We start from the raw sequence: 21,289 nt of genomic DNA, 5'->3' as shown, positions 1-21,289 counted from the left end.
TTACACTACACTCTGATATTTCTACTTGGTCTCATCTGAAAAATGGCATTAAAGGGAATCGGTCAGCAGGTTTTTCCTTTTTAAAGGGAATCTGTCACCCCCTGGGACTCTTTTAAGCCATTCTTTCATGTGAATTAGTCCTGCCGTGTGATGAGCAGTTGTGGAGCCGGAATCCCGCGCCTGGGCCCTGCACTCGCGTGATTATGCGCACCTTTCCCATCCTATGAGCATTGGCTTCATTGTTCTTCTGTGCAGGCAGTGACTCTACGACACCTGCACAGAACAATGAAGCCAGTGCCCATAGCAGGGTGGAAAAGGCGAGTTATAATAGTGCAGAGCGCAGGCGCGGGATTCCGGCTCCACAACTGCTCGTCACATGGCACTATGACGCTGACAGGAGGGGGGTGGGACACAAATTAACACCAGAGGCAGAGTTTTCTTCAAGGCACTGCACGCCCAGAGCCAGGAAGAACTAATTAACATAAAAGATTACGTCTATTTCCCAGAAACAAGACAGCAGCTATGAGGCATACAGGTGAGAATATTTTAACCATGCTGTTACGTGTATGCCCATAGTAATATATTAATAGCGTCCCAGGGAGTGACAGATTACCTTTAATCTGAGAGCAGTATATAGTAGGGGCAGGGAGCCTGATTGCAGGGATGTATCTTTTATTAGGCTGTGTGCTGTAGTTTTATTAAAATCAGTGTTTTATGGACAGGAGATTATCATTAAAGGACTAAGGTATCTCATGCATGGAAGTCAGGCCACTGATTGGCTGCTTGCTGACAGTATACAGTGTGCACGAAAAGATAAAAATCAGTGGTGTAGGTGGATTTATACAGAGTATAAATACACTCACAGTATTGAGCGGTGCTGTGAGCAGTGACTGCAGCCGCTCCATGCATACCCACATGAAAGCTGGTGACCACCGTGAGGAAATAAGTTAATTCTCCCGGTAGCCACACTGTAAGTAGGGTGGTCGGACAACATTGCAATGCTGGTTACCTGCAGATTAACTTTATATCTACAATTAAATAGCTTTTTCTGAGCTGACAGGTTGCGTTTAACACCTTTCCCTCCTTGGGGGGGGTAAAGGGGTTAAATGAAAATCCATGCTAGAATAACTATGTCTTCCTGATATTAACATTTTGTATTTTATGTGTCCAGTTAGAGTGAGAGTGTCCTGGTGTATTAATTCCCCGAAAACCTAACTTGACGGATAGCTGAAGCTTGCACTGATCCGTGAGAGATCTCAGCAGCAGCCGGGAGGGGAGGATGGACAACAAAGTTGGGTCAATCAGTCTATGTGCGCCTATTTGGAATTAGAGTTTGCTTTGTGGAATCTGGAGACAGAGCCACATTATGGCCCTTGTAAGAGTGTTTATTAAGAACACTGGTTCCTGGTCATTATCCCATGTAATCATTGCTGCCCTAAGCCGCTTGTTTGTTGGCTGATCACTTTTTATGTAGGTTTGTAAATGAGGAATGAGCTGCAGACAATACGCAAAGTGCATGGGGGTGAACAATCAGTGATCAACTGGGCTAAATCATCGATCAGCACTTGTTAGTGCCAGGAATCCACCCGAGTAACCCTGCCTATAGTTATAGTCATGTACTGGGAAATTGGTTGGTTTCCATTATGTCCACCAGTACAGCTTCACATGTGTGGCCCCTGGCTACCTATAGTTTGTAGTGACAAAGATGTCCTGAATAGTTGATGGATCATAACACGACAGCGTTTTGAGGGTTGTTAGACCTGTGGGAGCTTCTGTGGAGGACATTTTGGTTGTTGCCCATCTCGTCTAGAAACTAACTTTAGTCCCCCCAGTACAGATAAAATGCTATAGTAGCAAACGGCAGTATGAAGGAAAGGGATAAAGCTGGAGAACCTTCTTATAACACGTGTGTCCTCAACCATTTATGATCCTAATTCCTCTGTTTTACTTTTTTACAGGGACAGGAACATTTGGAAGGGTTCATTTAGTAAAAGAGAAAACGGCCAAGCACTATTTTGCACTAAAGGTCATGAGCATTCCCGATGTCATTCGCCTAAAACAAGAGCAGCATGTACACAATGAGAAATCTGTCTTGAAGGAAGTGAACCATCCATTCTTAGTCAGACTGTAAGTATTCCTATTCAGATCTACTTTTACTATGGAAAATGTCAGTTTTCAGAATTGTGCCTGGTGGGGAACGAGAATCTGTGTTGTGAATATTATAAAGCCCTCATACACCTTAGATAGCTTTCTGCTGAAACAGGGGAGGGATTCAATTTTTTAACAACAGGTTGCCTGTTTGTGTTGAGAAGCCATCCACACCCATTTTCACGAAAACATTCTTGACCTACAAATTACAAGTCATAGGAGCTAAAAGTAAAAGCACTTTCCCCTTTTTGCCCCACCTCTAGTTAGTCTCATTGCCTCCTGTCTTGTGCATGTGGTTCCACTCGCTGTCAGTCACTTCTTACTATAGTGAATAGTTTTAAAGGATTTCCTACGAGTTCTTAAACTTAATACTAAAAGAACACTGCTCAAATAGGAAATGACAAGCACACATCTGTCTGTCACCTCAACTTTCTACTGCTCCTATTTTTCTGACCTCTGTAGTCACAAGTCCAAATAATGTATGTGCGAAATACCACCACACCGTGACCAGACCACATATTATTACCACATAGCGACCGAGTAATACCACATACAAGGGACCAAATGCCACCACACCATGACCAGACCACATATTACCCACACATAGTGACCGAATAATACCACATACAGGGGACAAACACTGCCACACCATGACTAGACCACATATTACCACCACACAGTGATTAAATAATACCACATACAAGGAACAAATACTACCATAGCGTGAACAGATAGCATATTACCACCACATAGTGACTGAATAATACCACATACAAGGGACAAGTACTGTCACACCATGGCCAGACCACATATTACCATCACATAGTAGCCAAATAATACAACAGATAATCTGTGACATTATACACTGGAGTGCTGTATATAGTGTTTGTGTAAAGGTAATACAGAGATCACCATTATGCACAGGAGCTCCCTATATATAGTGTACAATGTACAGGTAATACAGTTATCACCAGTGACATTATACACTGGAGCTCTGTATATAGTGTCAGTGTAAATGTACTGTAATACAGAGATCACCATTATGAACAGGAGCTTTGTATATAGCATATAATGTACAAGTAATACAGGTATCACCTGTGATGTTATACACAGGAGCTCTGTGCATAGTGTACAGGTAATAGTAATACAGTGATCACTGTTGAAATTATGCACAGGAGCTCTGCATATAGTGTACAGGTAATACATTGATCAGCAGTAACATACACAGTAGCTCTGTATATACTATAAAGTGAAGCGTGTACAGGTAATACAGGTATCAGCAGTGACCTTATACATAGGAGCTCTGTAAATACTATATAGTGTATACTATATAATGTGTAGTATTAGTGTACATGTAATAGAGTGACTTACCATTGACCTCTGTAGTTATTCATCTTCACTATTCTTAATTCGACACAAACCGCTATCACTTCTTCCAGCCAGGGCTCTGCAGAAAATAACAGTTATCTAGACCTGATCTCTTCTAGAGTACATTAACCACTTTTTTCCCTGACTTCTACACTGCGCCAGATGAAGAAAAAAACAAGATAGTGCCGCCATGCACAGTATCAGCACCTCCCTTTTGTTGCCCCCATGTAATTAAGTTGCCCACTTGCCACCATAAATCCATAATCTATGTTACTCAATCTGGCCCCCATACAGTAATTGTCACCCATCCTGGCCCCTTGCTATAATAGTGTCCCCCATCCTGTAATAATTAATTTTGTCTTGGCCTCCTAATACTGGCCTCCTAATACTGGCCTGCTTCATTGGTGGCGCTAACGGGCCTCTGTTAGGCCGGTGGCTACCTGCACCCTAATATATGTCAACTGAATGTGCGTCTGAGGACGCACACTCAATTGGAATCAGAGGCCACCAGAACTGGAATGGGACACTGCTTCCTGCCGGTTTGGGGATCCGGCTGCAATTTTAACAATAAGTTCCCCCGAACTGGAGGGAACCTGCTGAATCTCACCCCTGTGTTGAACGATGGGTCAGACGGCAGCTGTCTCAGCCCTCTCTCCCATACACAGGAGCACCCACTCGTCCGAGCTGTCCTGTATTCTCTGATAGCTGCTGGTAGACTCCTGCTTATCTCATGGAGAACAAAAGTCACACCAAATCTTTAACTTCCCCGACACTCAACTGTTGTGGGCCCTTCAAGTGGCACTTTTTCTGATTGATTAAAGGGGTTCACTGCCTCAGTATAAAAGAATGACAATCCAGCTCAGATGCCCAGGGAGAGTTGCTGCAAAGAGCGGCATTCCCGATGAGGAAAACAGGACATCCATGCATTACACTAAGGACTCCTTGATTTCTGTGGGCGCTGTGTAAAGCACCACTTCAGGGATAATGGAGTTGTCTTCAAGAGATTCTCCAGGAAAATTTGAAAAAAAAAAATGCCATTATGAAAAAAAAATCTCAATTTTTTTTAAAGTAATCTTTAAAGAAGCAGATCACATAAATTTTGTCTGAGTAGGTAATCATTCTATAAAATGTAAAGGGCTGCATTGATGTTGCAGTGACAGAAATGTGAGAGAGATTGGTGCCTGTGAGCACGTGCAGCAGGAAGCTTCGCTGCTGTGACCTGGAGATAACTTGTGCCATGTACTGTTGAGCTGTCTCCCGGCCACGGCAGTGAAGCTTCCTGCTCCACGTGTTCACAGGCACCCGACCTGTCCATACAATAAAGGACATGTATGTGTACCAAGACTGCAGCCGTTTCATGTACTGCAGCGATTAGACAAAATGTAAGTGACTTGGTAATTAGTTATTTAGTAATTTATCCTGTCTATCTTTTATATTATTTTTATCGCCTTTAATTGGTGATATCAGCTGATGACTTAAGGGCATGTCACACTAAGAGATATCGCTAGCAATATCGCTATAACTTGTGACGTTATAGCGATATTGCTAGCGATATCGCTGTGTGTGATACTTGCCTACGTCCGGCTCCCCCGCTGGTTATCGCTGATCGCACGAGAACGTTCAGGACTGTTTCTCGTCGTCAGCTTCCTGCGGCGCTTCCTGCTGTGACGACGAGCGACGCGTGGAGCCGGGCGGGAGGACGCAGGATCGCCTGGTGTGACAGGTAAGTAGCGACCCCCGTCCCCAGCGATGTCGCTAGTGAGATCTGCCTGTGTGGCAGCTCACTAGCGACCACTTAGCGATGTACCAGCGATCCTGACAGTGTCATATCGCTGGTCGGGATCGCTGGTACATCGCTAAGTTTGACTGTACCCTTAGGGTCTGATGTGTAGGACCACTATAATCAGGACAGTGATGGGGGGGCCCGTCATATGGATAGAGGTCGTCCAATGTTGGACCATTTCATGCAATGTTTTGTATTCCATACAATATGTTTAGAGGCGGTATTATAAAGCTACCGTACGTAACGGCCTGTCCTGTGTGACCGTGCTGTAGCACGCGATGTTTCCTCAATAGCAGACTATTTCATTCAGTGCCGAATTCATCACTGAGCAGCTTGTCACAGAGCTTTTGGCCAGTGGCACGAGTGTCATACGTTTGACCTTTTGTGTTGCCAGCAGCAGTGAATACGGCAGGTTTACAAGATAATTAATCCGGTAGATTACGGCACTCTGTGTAATAAAGGCCTACACAGCGCTTTTCCAGGAGAGGACACTGAGAGACGGAAAAAAAGAAATATTATTCAGGTCTTGTCCAGACCTCACATTACTTCACTGCCAACTGATCTATGCAAAACGTAGTCTAAAAGCCATATAGACCTCAGAAACATAGTCTATGGGGCTTTGCTTCTGTTTCTAAATTCCATCCAACCTGGAAGAAACAATCTTCTGATTCAGATAGAATGTGAAGGCTGCAGCCGATCAGGGGCAGCTGATTGACTGTGGCGGTCATCTGCGCTCCTGTGGTTTGGCCAAACAGTGCTGGCCCGGTTGGTGGTTAAGTATTTAACCACCAGACCAGCCCCATAAAAAGTGTTGGACAACCCCTTCACATTCACCGATGCTCCACTGCCTTTCTTCAGTAGCTCTTTGGACTGATGGCATGCTGTTCTGTAGCAGCACGTGATGGCTGCAGTCAGTCATGTGAGTGTTGTATATTAATTGATATCTCACATTACAGAAGCTATAATTATACTAATATTTGTGATCTTTCGACTGGTTCGCGTTACTAGTATTAAGTACGATTGTATGTTAGGGAGAAGGAGATGTGCTCCTCGGTGGCACTGCCCCATTGCGGTACTTATGGAAATACTTTAAGCTGAGCACCCAGGTCAGGCCGCCATGAAATGTTCTTTAGAAGTTTTATTATGGAAAGTTCTTGCTGACCCTTTATCTGTATTTCTTCCTATAGGTTTTGGACCTCACACGATGATCGCTTTTTATATATGCTGATGGAGTATGTACCCGGAGGAGAACTTTTTAGCTACTTGCGAAACATGGGCCGCTTTAACAACAGCTCGGGACTGTTTTACTCCACGGAGATTATATGTGCGATCGAATACCTGCACTCCAAAGAAATAGTTTACAGAGACTTGAAGCCTGAAAATATTTTGCTGGATCGGGAGGGTCACATCAAACTTACAGATTTTGGATTTGCAAAAAAGCTTTCAGACAGGTATCACTTACGTTCTGAACATTTCAGCTGCTCCATTACTTTCCCTGCTGGGGATTTGGCTTTTAGTTCAGTAGTTCATCTAGTGCGGGCAAAGCTATTTTCATGCCAATATAATGGCGGTAATTGGAATATGCCTAACAGTGCAATAATCCATTTGTTGTTGGTTTTTCTTCTCCGTAATTGCTGAAAAATAGGGGTTGTCAGCTACAGTGACTGGTGACAATAATGTGCTTGCATGTGGAGAAGTGTCTGGTGTTTGAAGGCCACAACCAAAATGTAAGACGCTGTGGTACGGATCTGTCATGTAGAACATTATCCCAAAATACTCAGTGTATATTTATTTACACTAGATTTTATAGTATATATTATTTATATATTGTATAAATTGCCCACCATATGTACCCCCTAATGACTGCCAGTGCACCATTTTACAGTGGCCAATATTGGATTCTTTTCTAGAGTGCCGTAAAAATCGAGCAACGTTGTGCTCAGAGACAACCAGGCACTTCCAAGGGAAGACAGAAGCGGTGTTTTACCGTTTCTGCCCTCCTGATCTTCCTATACACCGTGCTCATGTATGAGTGCTGTGTATGTAGTAGAGGCAGCGGTATTACCCCTACTTCTATTGATCCCAGCGTTGGTATGATCCCCAGGTGACTGGTTGCGTCTATGACCATGCTGTTGGGTCCACACAGCCTGCCATTGACAGTTTTAACTTGTGAAGGTTGTTTTGCCCTATATCTGCCATAGCAGCTCCTGTTATAGGGGATATAATATGAGTGCTATCTGTGGTTTTCATGGATGGTACTGTTCCCCATGATAGTCAGTAGGGTTGTGCACATGGCCGATTTTGATCTGAGTTTCAGATCAATATTGGCAACGTAAACTTATAGGCCCGTGAAAATCATCAGACCACATTCGGACTGACAAAATAAGGTAGAGAAACTTTTTTTTTTCGACTCCACCTCCAAGAAAAACTGATGCCACTCTAATCAAACACTGATCAGATCTGATCGTTTTTCTTGCATGGAAAGAAAACGGTTGTGTGCACCTGCCCATAGGGAAAGCAGCAGAGAAGGTGAAGTGGATCATACACAGATCTGCAGTGGAGAGAGGAGAAAGTATCTCAGGGAGGGCAGAGTGTTGTGAATTCACTTTCTGGCCTGCCTCTGGTTGCTAGTGAAGGTAGTGGAGCTGGTTGTATTGACAGAGGAGTCGCGAGTTCTCTTTCCGGGCTCCCTCTGGTGGTTACAGGAGGTAATGGAGCTGATCTAATTGACAGAGGCCTGCCACATGATAATGAGGACGACGATTGGACATCTGGAGTCTCTGAATGGATTTAAGACAGCCGACTCCCTCTATCCCTGCTGGTGATTTTTCCTGCCTCCGGAGGTCTTAGTTTCCAGTTCTGTCCCTGCATGATCAAGCTAAGTGTTCTTTGCTATTGTTCACATTTGATTTAGTTTTGTCTATTCAGTTTTGTGTGGTCAGCCAGCCCCGACTGGGGCTGTGCTGAATATCCATCCTTATGTTACTGTTTGTGACAGTTTGTTTTTTGTCCCTTATTAGATTGGCCTCTTTTTGCTCTGCTTTCAGAATATGCCAGAGTGCTGATATAGTGGGAGAAGTCTAGTGACTTCAGAGTTTTTGTTATCAGACGTGTTGGACATTTTTGCAGGGTTTTTTGCGTGATTGCAGACAGTGTCTTTCCTTTCCTGTCCTTTCTAGTTAGTGTGGGCCCCATCGTTTGCTCAGCCTATTTTCCTACCTGTGTTTGTGGTTTCATCTCGTCTCACCGACAATATATGTTTGGGGGCTGTCTATTCCTTTGGGGTCTGCTCTGGGGCAGTTTAGATTTCCCCTTTTCTTGCTTTAGGCTTATTTAGTTCTCCGGCTGTGTCGAGGCGTCTAGAATCATTGTAGGCACGCTCCACGGCTACTGCTAGTTGTGTGGATAGGATCAGGGGTCTGCAATCCGCTTAGTTACCAACCTCTGGTTTTCTGTAGCTTAGAGCATGAAGAGAAAATACGTTCTGGATAGAAGCTGTTCTGTTCATGAGCTAATGTAGAAAAGGGATATATGGCACTCCTGGTTGGGCGATTCTGGTGCCTAAGTAGATTCCAACCCGCAATGCAATTGTCACGGGGTTAGCACAACAGAAAAGAGCCTGAAATCCGCAGTGTCTGATTGCTCCTACTCCTGTGCTGAGAAGAAGCACTTCTCCTTAGTTTTAATGGTGTATATTTCTTTTGGCAGATCAGGGGTTAATTGGCCATGTTGGAAACTCTGAGCTTTCAGTTGAGCCCAGTTAGCCACTCCCATCCTCTTTATAATCTGGGTCCTGAGTCAAATCCATCTCAGAGCTAGCGTTTGCTGCATGGCTTAGGAGGATACGTGTTCATATGAGAAGGAGTTTTGGAGGAGTTATCTGTGACTGTTGTGTGGTAATTCCCTTCCCTCCTCTACTTTGGTTTTACCCCATCCTCCACTCCCCGGTGCATTCCTCTGTTATATGTGAGTGAATATTTGTATGCTTGCTATTTTCAGTTATCCTTGTTTGTGAAGCCTTGTTTGTTGGGTTGGTGTACTGCGGTGCTCAGTAGCGCCACTCTTTCCTGGGTAGGGGAAGATAAACAGAGGGCTAACTCAGGAGATAAGGCAAGGGTGAAGGCCTCAGCATCTTTACCTTCAGAAGTAACCAAGGGATAGGGCAAGCTAGGGCGTCCCCTAATGGTAGGGACAGGGAAGGAGCCCCTGGTCCTGGGTTACCCGAAAGCTGAGTCGTGACACCAATAGTAGCAATAAACCTGGCACTCAGGATACTTTGAACATATAACAGATTTATCTGGCAATACACAAATTAACGTTTAGATCTTCATGGACTAATGCTCACAGCTGTGCTTTGGTTACACCATCTCACGTCTAGCCTATATTACTGAGAGAGACACTCCTATAATACAAAAACCAATAACTTAGATTAGGCTGCAAACTGAATATAAGGGGGGTCTGAAAATGAGCAAAACAATGAAGATTGCACTCTGAAAGCTAGATCAATTCTGTTAAACACTAACGTAAGTAGAAAAAAATCCATGGCAAATGACTCCACGGCTTTTGGATGATCTACTACAATTTCTCTAAGAAAATATTAAAGAATGTTTTCTCTCTCTTAGAAAAGAAAAGTGAGGATCTTCTGAACTTAAAGAGGTTGTCCACTACTTTACCATCCTTAGGGGATAGGTCATCAATGTCTGATCGGTGGGGGTGTGACACCAGGCACCCCCGCCGATCAGCTGCTATCAGTGCCAGCGGCGGCCGGAAGGGCTCAGTTACAGAGCTGCTCCGTCTATTGATAGTGGCCGTGGCTACGTACTATAGATAGGGATAGGTCATCAATATTAAAGTGGTGAACAACCTCTTCAATTTTTAAATGGGTCTTACCTTACTATATCTCTGCCATGAGGAGACCCTTCATTCCTGCCTCCTCCTGTTAGTGTCAGACACAGTCCTGACTTCTATACATTTGATCTTGCGTTGTCTCGTATGCGGTACATTTTTGTATTCTCAGATTTTTATACTATATAAGACCTCCAGCCAAGTAAGGTATTGTAAGTTGTGAAGGATCAATTCTGACCCTGAAGATTTGGAAATAATCTTTTATATTAATTTACAAGAAGCAGAACCTCAAAAACTGAAATGGTAGTCATCATGTGTGTTGCTTGTGGTGCTCCCTATGTAAGGTGGTGTCTTCATGATGACTTTTTGGTGAATGTCCATGAGGTGTCACTGGCAGACATGAGGCTACACAGCTTGCTACGTTACTTAACTTGCCGGCAGTGGGGTTCCCTTTGTCCTATGGTGATGTTGTACATATGTGACTAGACATGGCATTCTTCTGGAGCTTGCACTATCCAGTTACCATGACAGTTTTAGATTTCACCCCTTTGTTCTGTTAGTGTCTCTCTGTCTGTAGTTTCACATCCGATTACTTATTTATAGATCAGCTAGCTTCCTGGAGAAACAGATTATTAGTTGTTGCCTAGTAAAGGGTTGCAATTACATGATGGCAAAACCTAAAATGAACTTTCAGTCCTGAACGTCTTACTCCTCTATACCTCTCCAAAGGATCTGTGTAGCAGGGTCCGAAATATATAGTATTTGTTCACCAATTTACTCCCTATGAAATGAACATAGAGGTTTATGAAGATCTTTCAAGTAATATTAGTGATCTTTATCTTGTATTATAAGGTTACATTGACTATAAAAATGAGTTTTTATCCAGATGTATAAACTATGGTTCTAAGCCCACTGTATGTTTAGCTGCTAGAATTAAAGACTAAAAATCTAACTAAATAGATTTCTTAGACTTAATAAAGATGTATTTAAATAGAAAATCCTTGTCACAATGGCTGTGTAATCCTTTATGAAGGATCCTCAATGACCCTCCTTCCTGCTGCTAAGAGCTCACACTGCTCAGTACAAGCTGCAGCTGTCAGGCTGGTTGTGTGATGACTGAATGCATGTGGACCCACAAGCTCCCATACTATTGTCAGACTCATACAGACGATCTGATATGGATTTTCTTTTTAAAGGGTTTTTTTCCACGCTGTAATGTCTGAATATTCTTTTTCTTCCTCCCCTGCCCAAGAGCTGTGGTATGATCAGACCATGTCCCTGTATGGTCAGACACAGCCATTACACAGCACACAGCAGGGGCACACTTATAAGATTTTCTCAACACAGGAACATTTTATTTAAACACATCCATTTGTGGAAATTATTATTATTCCAAGATCTATTGATTAATATGAAATTTTGTTTGTGGGATTTATTAGACATTAAAGGACCACACATGTCTTTACTTAGGGGTTTAATATCCTGATGACCACTATAGTTTTAGGTTTTTGCTCACGGGATCCCCGTTTCCTGGGAAAGGTAAGCTTTTTAGACTCTCCAAAAAATATGATCCACAGTAGGCAACTTACGGAGGTAAGTGCACCTCGCTGCAACCAATTTTATTTGATGCTCATTTTGCAGTTCAGGAGCAACTAAAATTTAAAATAAAGAAAATATAAAAATATAGAAAAGAAAATCCTAGGCTGCCTGGCTGCTAACTATTCATGTGAATGCACCTCTCAAGGGAGCAAGGCCTAATTCACAGCATCCCAAAGGGACAGTACGGTTGCATTACTCACGGCAATTTTATCTTTCTTTGTAAAGGAAATATTAGTGATATTGCAGTAATTGTACTTTATTGCAGTATTATTGCCAGTTCATTTTTTGGCATGTGTAACCCTGTAAGTAGGAATGCCCTCCACCTCTGCCCCCCCTTTCCAAAAATAAGAGGTAATGTAGATGATTTTGGGGGGAATTTTTTTTCCCTCTTTTCACAATATGTTCTATGGATATATCAGGGGCAGATGCTGACAGCTCGGGGCCACTGTGCAAGAAATGTGTTTGGGCCCCCTCCTTTTGTGGCAACCAAGCTACGAATATATATATATAAAGTATGTGTCTGTATATGTGTGTATGTGTGTATATATATATATATATATATTAGTTTCATCTCATTATAAGTATTGCTGTTGTCCCCCATTACATAGTCCCCTCTCTTATGTGAAGCGCTGTTCCTAATGTATCTCTTGTTATTTTAGTTATTTATAGCCCCTGTTCTTTATTACATACCGTCCGGTCTTGTTAGATATAAACTGAACTGACGGCTGATGGGGCATGGGAAAGCTTCTTTTCTGATGGAGGAGAGTGATGGACTGGTCTTCTGGTCAGGTGCTGCTTCATCAGCAGTCATTTTACATCTAATAAGAAAGGACTCTATGCAAAAAAAAATTACTGTGATGAACAAAAATAACAAGAATGCGCTATTTAAGAGACGATGCTATATTAAGAAAAGATCATGCCATGCACTAATGGGACAGCACTATACATAACAGGTGACACTATGTAATAAGGGTCCACCCCATACATAACTAGAGGATGGTACATAATAAAGAAAGCCCCTTCCAGTAATAATATCCCCCATACTGAGCCTATTCCTGGGATAATGTTTCCCAACTTGGCCTCCTCCTTGGTATAATGTCCACCATCCTAGTCCGCTTCCTGGTATAATGTCCTCTTCCTGGTGTACTGTGCCCCATCCTCATCCCCTTCTTGGGATAATGTTCCCCATCCTGGACTCATTCCTTGGATAATGTGTCCCATCCTGGTCCATTTCCAGGTATAGTATGCCACATTCTGGTCCCCTTCCAGAATGTGGCATACTCCACCCTGGTATAATATGCACCATCCTGGTGCCCTTTCTTTGATAATGTGTCCCATCCTGGTCTATTTCCAGGTATCCTATTCCCTATTACATTAAATAAAACCATACTACTCGCCACCAGCTGACTTCTGTGTCCCTGTCATGACGCCTGACTTCGCTGTCATGTGCCCTTAGTTACGGGCATGCCGACGTCTGCTGCAGGCCACTGATTGGCCGGTGGCAAGTTTTGCAGTGCAGGGAGCCGGCGGGTCCCCTGCACTGCAATACATTTCAGCTGACTGTGCGTCCTCGGCTGCAGTAGTGATATCTCCGCCCCTGGGTTACGCGAATGGTTTCATTAACGTATACAACTCATTCCATGAAAAAATAAGCCTTCACGCGGCTATGTTGACTCAAAAGGAAAAATAGGAAAAAAACGTAAAGCCCAAATTATTATTATTATTATTATTATTATTATTATTATTTATTGTTATAGCGCCATTTATTCCATGGCGCTTTACATGTGAGGGGGGTATACATAAAAACAAGTACAATAATCTTAAACAATACAAGTCATAACTGGTACAGGAGGAGAGAGGACCCTGCCCGCGAGGGCTCACAATCTTCAAGGGATGGGTGATAATACAGTAGGCGAGGGTAGAGCTGGTCGTGCAGCGGTTTGGTCGATCGGTGGTTACTGCAGGTTATAGGCTTGTCGGAAGAGGTGGGTCTTCAGGCTCTTTTTGAAGGTTTCGATGGTAGGTGAGAGTCTGATATGTTGTGGTAGAGAGTTCCAGAGTAGGGGTGATGCGCGAGAGAAATCTTGTATGCGATTGTGGGAAGAGGAGATAAGAGGGGAGTAGAGAAGGAGATCTTGTGAGGATCGGAGGTTGCGTGCAGGAAAGTACCGGGAGACGAGGTCACAGATGTATGGAGGAGACAAGTTATGGATGGCTTTGTATGTCATGGTTAGGGTTTTGTAATGGAGTCTCTGGGCAATTGGGAGCCAGTGAAGGGATTGACAGAGGGGAGAAGCTGGGGAATAGCGGGGGGACAGGTAGATTAGTCGGGCAGCAGAGTTTAGAATAGATTGGAGGGGTGCGAGAGTGTTTGAGGGGAGGCCGCAGAGCATGAGGTTGCAGTAGTCAAGGCGAGAGATGATGAGGGCATGGACTAGGGTTTTTGCAGATTCTTGGGTGAGGAATGAACGGATGCGTGAAATATTTTTGAGTTGAAGTCGGCAGGAAGTGGAAAGGGTTTGGATATGTGGTTTGAAGGAGAGATCAGCATCAAGGATTACGCCGAGGCAGCGAGCTTGTGGGACTGGGGAGAGTGGGCAGTCATTTACTGTAATTGATAGGTTCGTAGGGGGGGTCACGTGGGATGGGGGAAAGATGATGAATTCTGTTTTGTCCATGTTGAGTTTCAGATATCTAGTGGAGAAGAAGGATGAAATAGTGGACAGACATTGAGGGATTCTGGTTAGTAGGGAGGTGATATCTGGTCCAGAGATGTAGATCTGTGTGTCATCAGCATAAAGATGATACTGAAAGCCATGAGATTCTATGAGCTGTCCCAGGCCAAAGGTGTAAATAGAGAACAGCAGGGGCCCTAGGACTGAACCTTGTGGGACTCCGACAGATAGGGGGCGAGGTGAGGAGGTGGTGTGTGAGTGGGAGACGCTGAATGTCCGGTCTGTTAGGTATGATGAGATCCAGGAGAGGGCCAAGTCTGTGATGCCGAGGGATGAGAGGGTCTGTAATAATAGGGAATGGTCCACTGTGTCAAAGGCAGCCGACAGGTCCAGGAGGAGGAGGACAGAGTAGTGTCGCTTGCTCTTGGCAGTTAAGAGGTCATTGGTGACCTTAGTAAGGGCAGTTTCAGTGGAGTGGTGTGACCGGAAGCCAGATTGTAAGCGGTCGAAGAGGGAGCAAGAAGAGAGATGGGAGGACAGTTCAAGGTAGACGTGTTGTTCCAGTAGCTTGGAGGCGTATGGGAGAAGTGATATAGGGCGATAGCTAGATACAGAGGATGGGTCAAGAGAGGGCTTTTTGAGGATAGGTGTGATGGAGGCATGTTTAAAGCTTGAGGGGAAAACACCAGTTGTTAGTGATAGGTTGAAGAGATGGGTTAGGGTTGGGATGAAGACTGTGGTGAGGTTTGGGATGAAGTGGGATGGGATCGGGTCGAGTGCACAGGTGGTGAGATGTGATCTTGAGAGTAGAGTGGAGAGTCGATCTTCTGTAATGGTGGAGAAGTTGGTTTTGAAGGTGGAGGGCTGGGAAGTCGGGAGGAAGGGCTCTGGGGGTTGTTGACCAAAACTGTCCCTGATGTTATCAATTTTCTGCTTGAAAAATGAGGCAAAGTCTTCAGCTGAGATGAGTGGGGAGGGAGGAGGTGCTGGGGGGCGGAGGAGAGAATTGAAGGTGTTGAATAACTGTTTAGGGTTGTGAGACAGGGAGGATATGAGAGATGAGAAGTAGGTTTGTTTAGCTGTGGCGAGTGTGGTCTTGAAAGTAGTGAGGGACTGTTTGAATGCGATGAAATGCTCGTTGGAGTGGGATCTTCACTCTTCCCACTTCACAGTGGGAGTTCACAAATGTGAACATTTGTGCGGTCATGAAGGAGTTAATAGTTTATTGGTTAGTAGATAATCTTTTTTATGAGGTTGGAAAGTAAGATTGAGAAAAAAGACACAAGTCCATCTATGTCCTTGTATCGTTTTTTCTTTTCAATTTTCTTTGTATTAAAGTTTTATGTTTTGGCAAGAGTTCGAATAAAGGCCCGAGGTGCAGCAAATCGTAGCAGACATGGAATATACCGAAACATCGGGTCGTATGGCCCGGGTAGAAGCCACCTATGAAAACTGCATGTACTTGAGTTGGTGGAGATGAACACAGATTAATGGAAGATGATCTCCAGGGCCACCAGGTTTTTGTGGCAAGACTAAAATTGTCAAGAAGAAAGTGTCTCCGTGTGTAAGCTGTGCTTGGTGTGTTGGAGTCATCGAGCAATGTAGGCTGTTGTCACAGGACAATTTACTCAAGTGGGTTAAAACTACGAGGTTTTTAAGTGGAAACTGAGATGCCGTGGATTTTTTTCTTAGTATATTTTGATAATTTCCTGAGGTTTTTCTTTTTTTTTTTTTTTAAAAAAGATCTTGGTCATCTGCATTTTTTTTTCCCAGAGTGTTTGTGACCTCTTGTGTAGTTTCAGTGTCCTTCCATTTTTTCACTTCATTCAACAATGAAGAAACAGCTAGGTTTCAAGCAAAAAACTTGGCAAAACCCTTAAAATGATGCCTGGGTGTCCTTCAGGAACGTCTTCAAAAGGAAAATGCCAGAAGAATGGACATATGATCTCATCTTTTAACCTCTTGGTATTTTTGGAAACTTGAAGTTGTTAAAAGACGTTCAAAAGTCTGAACACAAGAAGAAGAAGTAGTTGTTTTTACAAAGAAATGAATACTGTATGTCCACTCTTGGGACCATTATCAGAGTTCTTTTTTTGGAGATTTTTGGCACAGACTTCCAAATCCGCCTTTAAAAAGATTCGGTGTGAACATAGCCTAATGGGGGTCTTGGCTGCTGATTAGAAGGAATTGTGAAGTTTTGATGATCGTGTGTAGCTAGCTAATAATCTGAGGGGTATGATCCCTGACTTTTATAAAGTCCCAGATACCCCCTTTAAAGAGGCTGGCCACTACTTTATCATTGATGACCTATCATCAATAGGAGGCCAGCTCCCCAAGTGAGTACTTCTGGCCGGTGGACACCGATAACACCTGACCTGCTGGGGTGCCGGGTGTCAGACCCTGACAGATCAGACATTGATGACCATAAGTGCTAAAGTAGTGGACAACCTCTTATCTTTTGCAAATACATATGGCGGAATCCTCTGTAAAACTGTGTAACTCATTTGGATGTTTGCCGCCACTGACTTAAAGTGGTTTTACGGGTACAAGCTTTATATTAAGGCATTGTAAAGCCTAAGTGAAACAAAGAAACGTCATAATTTACTTGCCGTTATGATTCTGCCCTGTTTCTGAGCAGTCACATGATGTGATCCACCCAAATCCTTAATGATGTGATCCACCCAGCTCCTTAATGATGTGATCCACCCAGCTCCTTAATGATGTGGTCTACCCAGCTCCTTGATGATGTTGTCCACCCAGCTTCTTAACTTCCTGCTACAATCCTTCAAAGCACAGAGTACAGAGATTTCCTTCAAAGCCTATGAGTCCAGCACAGTCCTCATGCATGGGGTGGGATGCAGTCAGCAGTTCTCAGAGCAGCATGTCATGCATGCGGTGGCCAGTGATCCTCACCCAGTAGGTTAGATAGCAGAACCCATAGAAGCAGTGCAAGCACATCAGGGAGTAAGTAATCCTATCAATTTGTGACTTTGGCCTGATGGCCTGGTGCAGGGTATTCCAGAGTGCCAGACTACATTTTCTGACTCCTTGCTCTCCTGCTGTGCACTGCCTTGATTTTGTGCCAGTGTCAGCACATATAACCTTATAGACTGCATCAGAGTCTCGGGATATACACATAAAGAAGTTCTAGGAGTGAGGAACTAAAGGCAGTGATTTAACCCTCATGAGACTGCACAGGAGTCTCAGCATGGTGCTTTGTAGGCAGGCACAGGAGGTGCCTATGAGTGAGCTGCGGGACAGATGCAGCTCTGGCACAGAAGCAATGCCTCTTGGAAAATTATTATACATTTTTATTATTATACATTTTTTTTTTTATAGTGCCATTTATTCCATGGTGCTTTACATGTGAAAAGGGGCGAATAGACAAGTACAATAAACAGGAGCAATACAAGAGACACACAAGTACAGAAGGAGAGAGGACCCTGCCCGCAAGGGCTCGCAGTCTACAGGGGATGGGCGAGGATACACTAGTCAAGAGGCACAGTGGGAGAGCTAGCAGGGAGTTGAGACTGGAAATAATTACAAACCACAAGAACAACTGAAGGCTAGCTAAGAAAATAAAGCTAACAGGAATTTGAAGTCTCCTTACAGGGACAACCCAATCTTTAGGGGGGGGTTTGTGCTCAGAAAAGCCTTTTAATGCAGATTTATTGTGAAATCTATGACAGAACATGTCCAGACTCCCCCCAAACGGGAAGGAAAAGGAATTCTTTAAAAATGAAGAGAAAATAATAACAATATAGCTTAAAAATATGAAATTATTCTTTTTGTATAAAATTCATTTTAATGAGATGCCGCCATATATGTACCAGGAAATGAGGCCTAAAAATTATATGACGTGTCCTTCCAAAACTCTGGTGGAGCTTACCACCCATTGCTCCACACTTACACACTATCTAGGGCAAATCTTCAAAAATATCCGATTGGTGGCAGTCGGACGGTCGAGCAGCTGTACTTGGTCTTCCAGCTTTGTCACTTCAAACAACTGATCAGTGCGGATGTCAAGACCCAGATCCTCATCAATTGAAAATTCATGTTGTGGAAAGAAACACTTGTGGCAAAGTCCAATGCAATAACTATTATTGATACATCACTAGTGTATGTTACAGGATGGAAGAAATGTACAAAATGAGAAATATTAAGATCAAATCAGCAATCTGCCCAAAGAGGCTGACCTAATACTACAAGAGGGGCGAAACCATGGGGCGCTCCTTAGGGAAATGGCATTAGATTACAAGGGAGGGAAGGGAGCAGACGTTTAAGTCTGTGCTCACCATGTGACCTGTGCACACATGCATTCTTATTGGCTGCTGCCGGCTCCGCGTCCGGCCTCCCAGGTTCCTGAACTGTAGTTATAGCTGATGCGTCCCGCCAAAAGTGTGAGGCTCTATCAAGCACTGTCATCTATTATTAATAGGATGAGCAGAGCTCGATTCTTTCTCAGGTTAGCTAATTTATTAGTTAAAAAAGTAAAACAAAAGAATCCAATAAAATATAAAGTATTAATAGTGGTAAAACACTGTAGCTAAGCCAGCGTTAGAAAGAATCGAGCGAGCTGTACACATCCTATTAATTCAAGCTGGCAGCGCCTGGTAGAACCTCATTCTTCTTATTTGGGAACTAATCTAAATATAGTGGTAACGTGTTTTGAAAAGTGAATTCTCAAACGCCTAAAATGTTCATTCAGACCAAAAACTTGCAGAAAGGATTATACAGCCGTTCCGAACGTGGAATTTTTTTAAGTGAGCACATCAGTCTCATCAGGTCTAAGGGGTATTTTTATTAATAAGGTACGAATTTGGTATTGTGAAATGGTGTCAGATCCTTGGTTTCTGTAATCCACATTACAATATTATCTTCTACCCCCATCTAGTGGTCAAAGAGGTGTACTACAATTAGTGGATTATCTGCATTTTGTCTTTGTAGTCAGCCATAAAAATAACATTTTGTATACTGAATTTATGTTTATTTTTTGTATAAATTTAAAGGCATAGACCATGTAAAAAGGAGAGGAGTGCCAGTTTTTGGCGATAAAACTATATTTCAGTTACCGTATTACAAAAAACATGTAATCTTATTTAATTCCTCTGACTAATAGACCCCACTAATCCATAGGCTTCTATAGAATCACCTAGAGGGGCTCCTATTTCTGCTATGACGGGGTGACCAACACCTGCACTCTTTTCTGTATGCAGGGTTTCTGATAACGTGGCTTATAGTCACATCCATACGTCGGGCCATTCTGTATGTTTGCCTTTTTCACATCATACACAGAAAACTGTGAACATCTGGCTCCAGTGTATACAGTGTCGGACTGGGGTGCCAAGAGCCCATCAGTAACATTGACTTTGGGGGCCCACTTTTCACCTGTATACAAATATTACATGACCCTGGTTCACATATTTACCCATATCTCTATATAATAAACTGGGTAGTTTGGTTAATGAATGCGATGCTGCTTTTTTCTGTACAGAGAGAATAAAGTGAATTATGACCACCAATACTGCCCATACATTAAGGTTGGGGGAATAGATTTGCACATGGGCCCACCGGAGATTCCCCTGTTACCCTATGGGCCAGTCCGAGCCTGAGTGTATAAGTGTCATTGTGTCGCATATCGATCTATTTAGTTATTTACAGTGAGCGCCGCACATAGAATCCACTCGCTGACTATTCTAAAACAGCATGTATGTACCTGGTACTGTATTATCTCTGCCAACATCCTGACATTCCGGCATACAGTTTCTGTGCTGTGTCTTTTTACACGTTTCTCTTTCTGATACTTAGTATTTCCATGTGAACTAAATATTTAAAACATATCTGTATTTAAAGGGGTTGACTCTTCTTAAATGGGGAAAATGGGGAAGTGCTTCTAAATATTTAATTCTATAGTTTACCGCTCGTTGCCTAGGTAACCAGCAACTGCTGCAATGTATCAGAGGTGGTCGGTCTCCTATGTAAGGAGTGCAGCTTTTACAAGCTCTTGTGTAAAGAGTTTGCAAGCCTCCACTCTGAAGATGGCCAGATCCAGCAATCTTGCACCTTTGCTGCATGGGCAAAACTGCTTCTACTAGCAGCATCGGAGAGTGCTGAGCTCGGGCCCCTTGTAGACCGCTGCTGGTCCAGTCTGTCAATCAGGAGCACACTTCCCTGACAACCAGGAAACTGGGACAAAGAAGATGTGACAACACCTTAAACTTCAGTTTTATAGACGTTGAAACATCTGCCATTGACATTGGGTAGCTGCTGACCTTCCATAGCTTAGGTGGACATTTGGTTTCTGATAGGATGTCCCCTTTCAGAATGCTGCCCCTTAGACGTTCAGTTGATCACTCCTGGTCCCCCTCCTAATACCCATTTGCTGGGGTAAACCACCTTGTCCAGCCTTGTGACCACTTTTCTTCAGCCACGTGTTCAGTGTACGGTCATGTTGTCAGTGGTTTGTAAAACATAAGGGTTTACAGTGCAAAATGTCATTCTTCATTTTTCTTCCATTTAGGACATGGACACTGTGCGGCACCCCTGAATACCTGGCACCAGAAGTCATTCAGAGCAAAGGGCACGGGAGAGCGGTGGACTGGTGGGCACTGGGCATCTTAATTTTTGAAATGCTGTCTGGGTAAGAGTGATTATTTCTAATATATTTGTAGCTTTTGCCATACAGTTATAACCTTATAAAGAAATGCTGTAGTCAAATTCCTTTTAATCTGTCCTCTGTGCAGATTTTTAGACCACTAGTGTCAGATCAGCATGCTGGCTCAGTGGTTAGCACTGTTGCTGTGCAACACTGGGGTCCTTGGTTCAAGTTCCACCAAGGACAACATCTGCAAGGAGTTTGTATGTTCTCTCT

The 21,289-nt window shown here is 43.4% G+C and overlaps 1 protein-coding gene across 1 annotated transcript in view; it reads left to right on the top strand.

Moving 5' to 3' along the window:
* Nucleotides 1-21,289, top strand: part of PRKX (protein kinase cAMP-dependent X-linked catalytic subunit) — a 164,394-nt gene that overhangs the window by 105,053 nt on the left and 38,052 nt on the right. The window contains exons 2-4 of the mRNA XM_073565959.1: nucleotides 1,959-2,127; nucleotides 6,487-6,750; nucleotides 20,939-21,058. Coding sequence (XP_073422060.1) covers nucleotides 1,959-2,127; nucleotides 6,487-6,750; nucleotides 20,939-21,058 — 553 coding nt within the window. The remainder of the gene's footprint in view (nucleotides 1-1,958; nucleotides 2,128-6,486; nucleotides 6,751-20,938; nucleotides 21,059-21,289) is intronic.

Source organism: Dendrobates tinctorius, unplaced genomic scaffold (assembly GCF_039654945.1).
Source record: "Dendrobates tinctorius isolate UK_male_01 unplaced genomic scaffold, ASM3965494v1 ptg000016l, whole genome shotgun sequence".
NCBI lineage: Eukaryota > Metazoa > Chordata > Amphibia > Anura > Dendrobatidae > Dendrobates > Dendrobates tinctorius.
The sequence above is the reverse complement of the archived record's forward strand: the minus strand, read 5'-3'. Positions and strand labels throughout refer to the sequence as shown.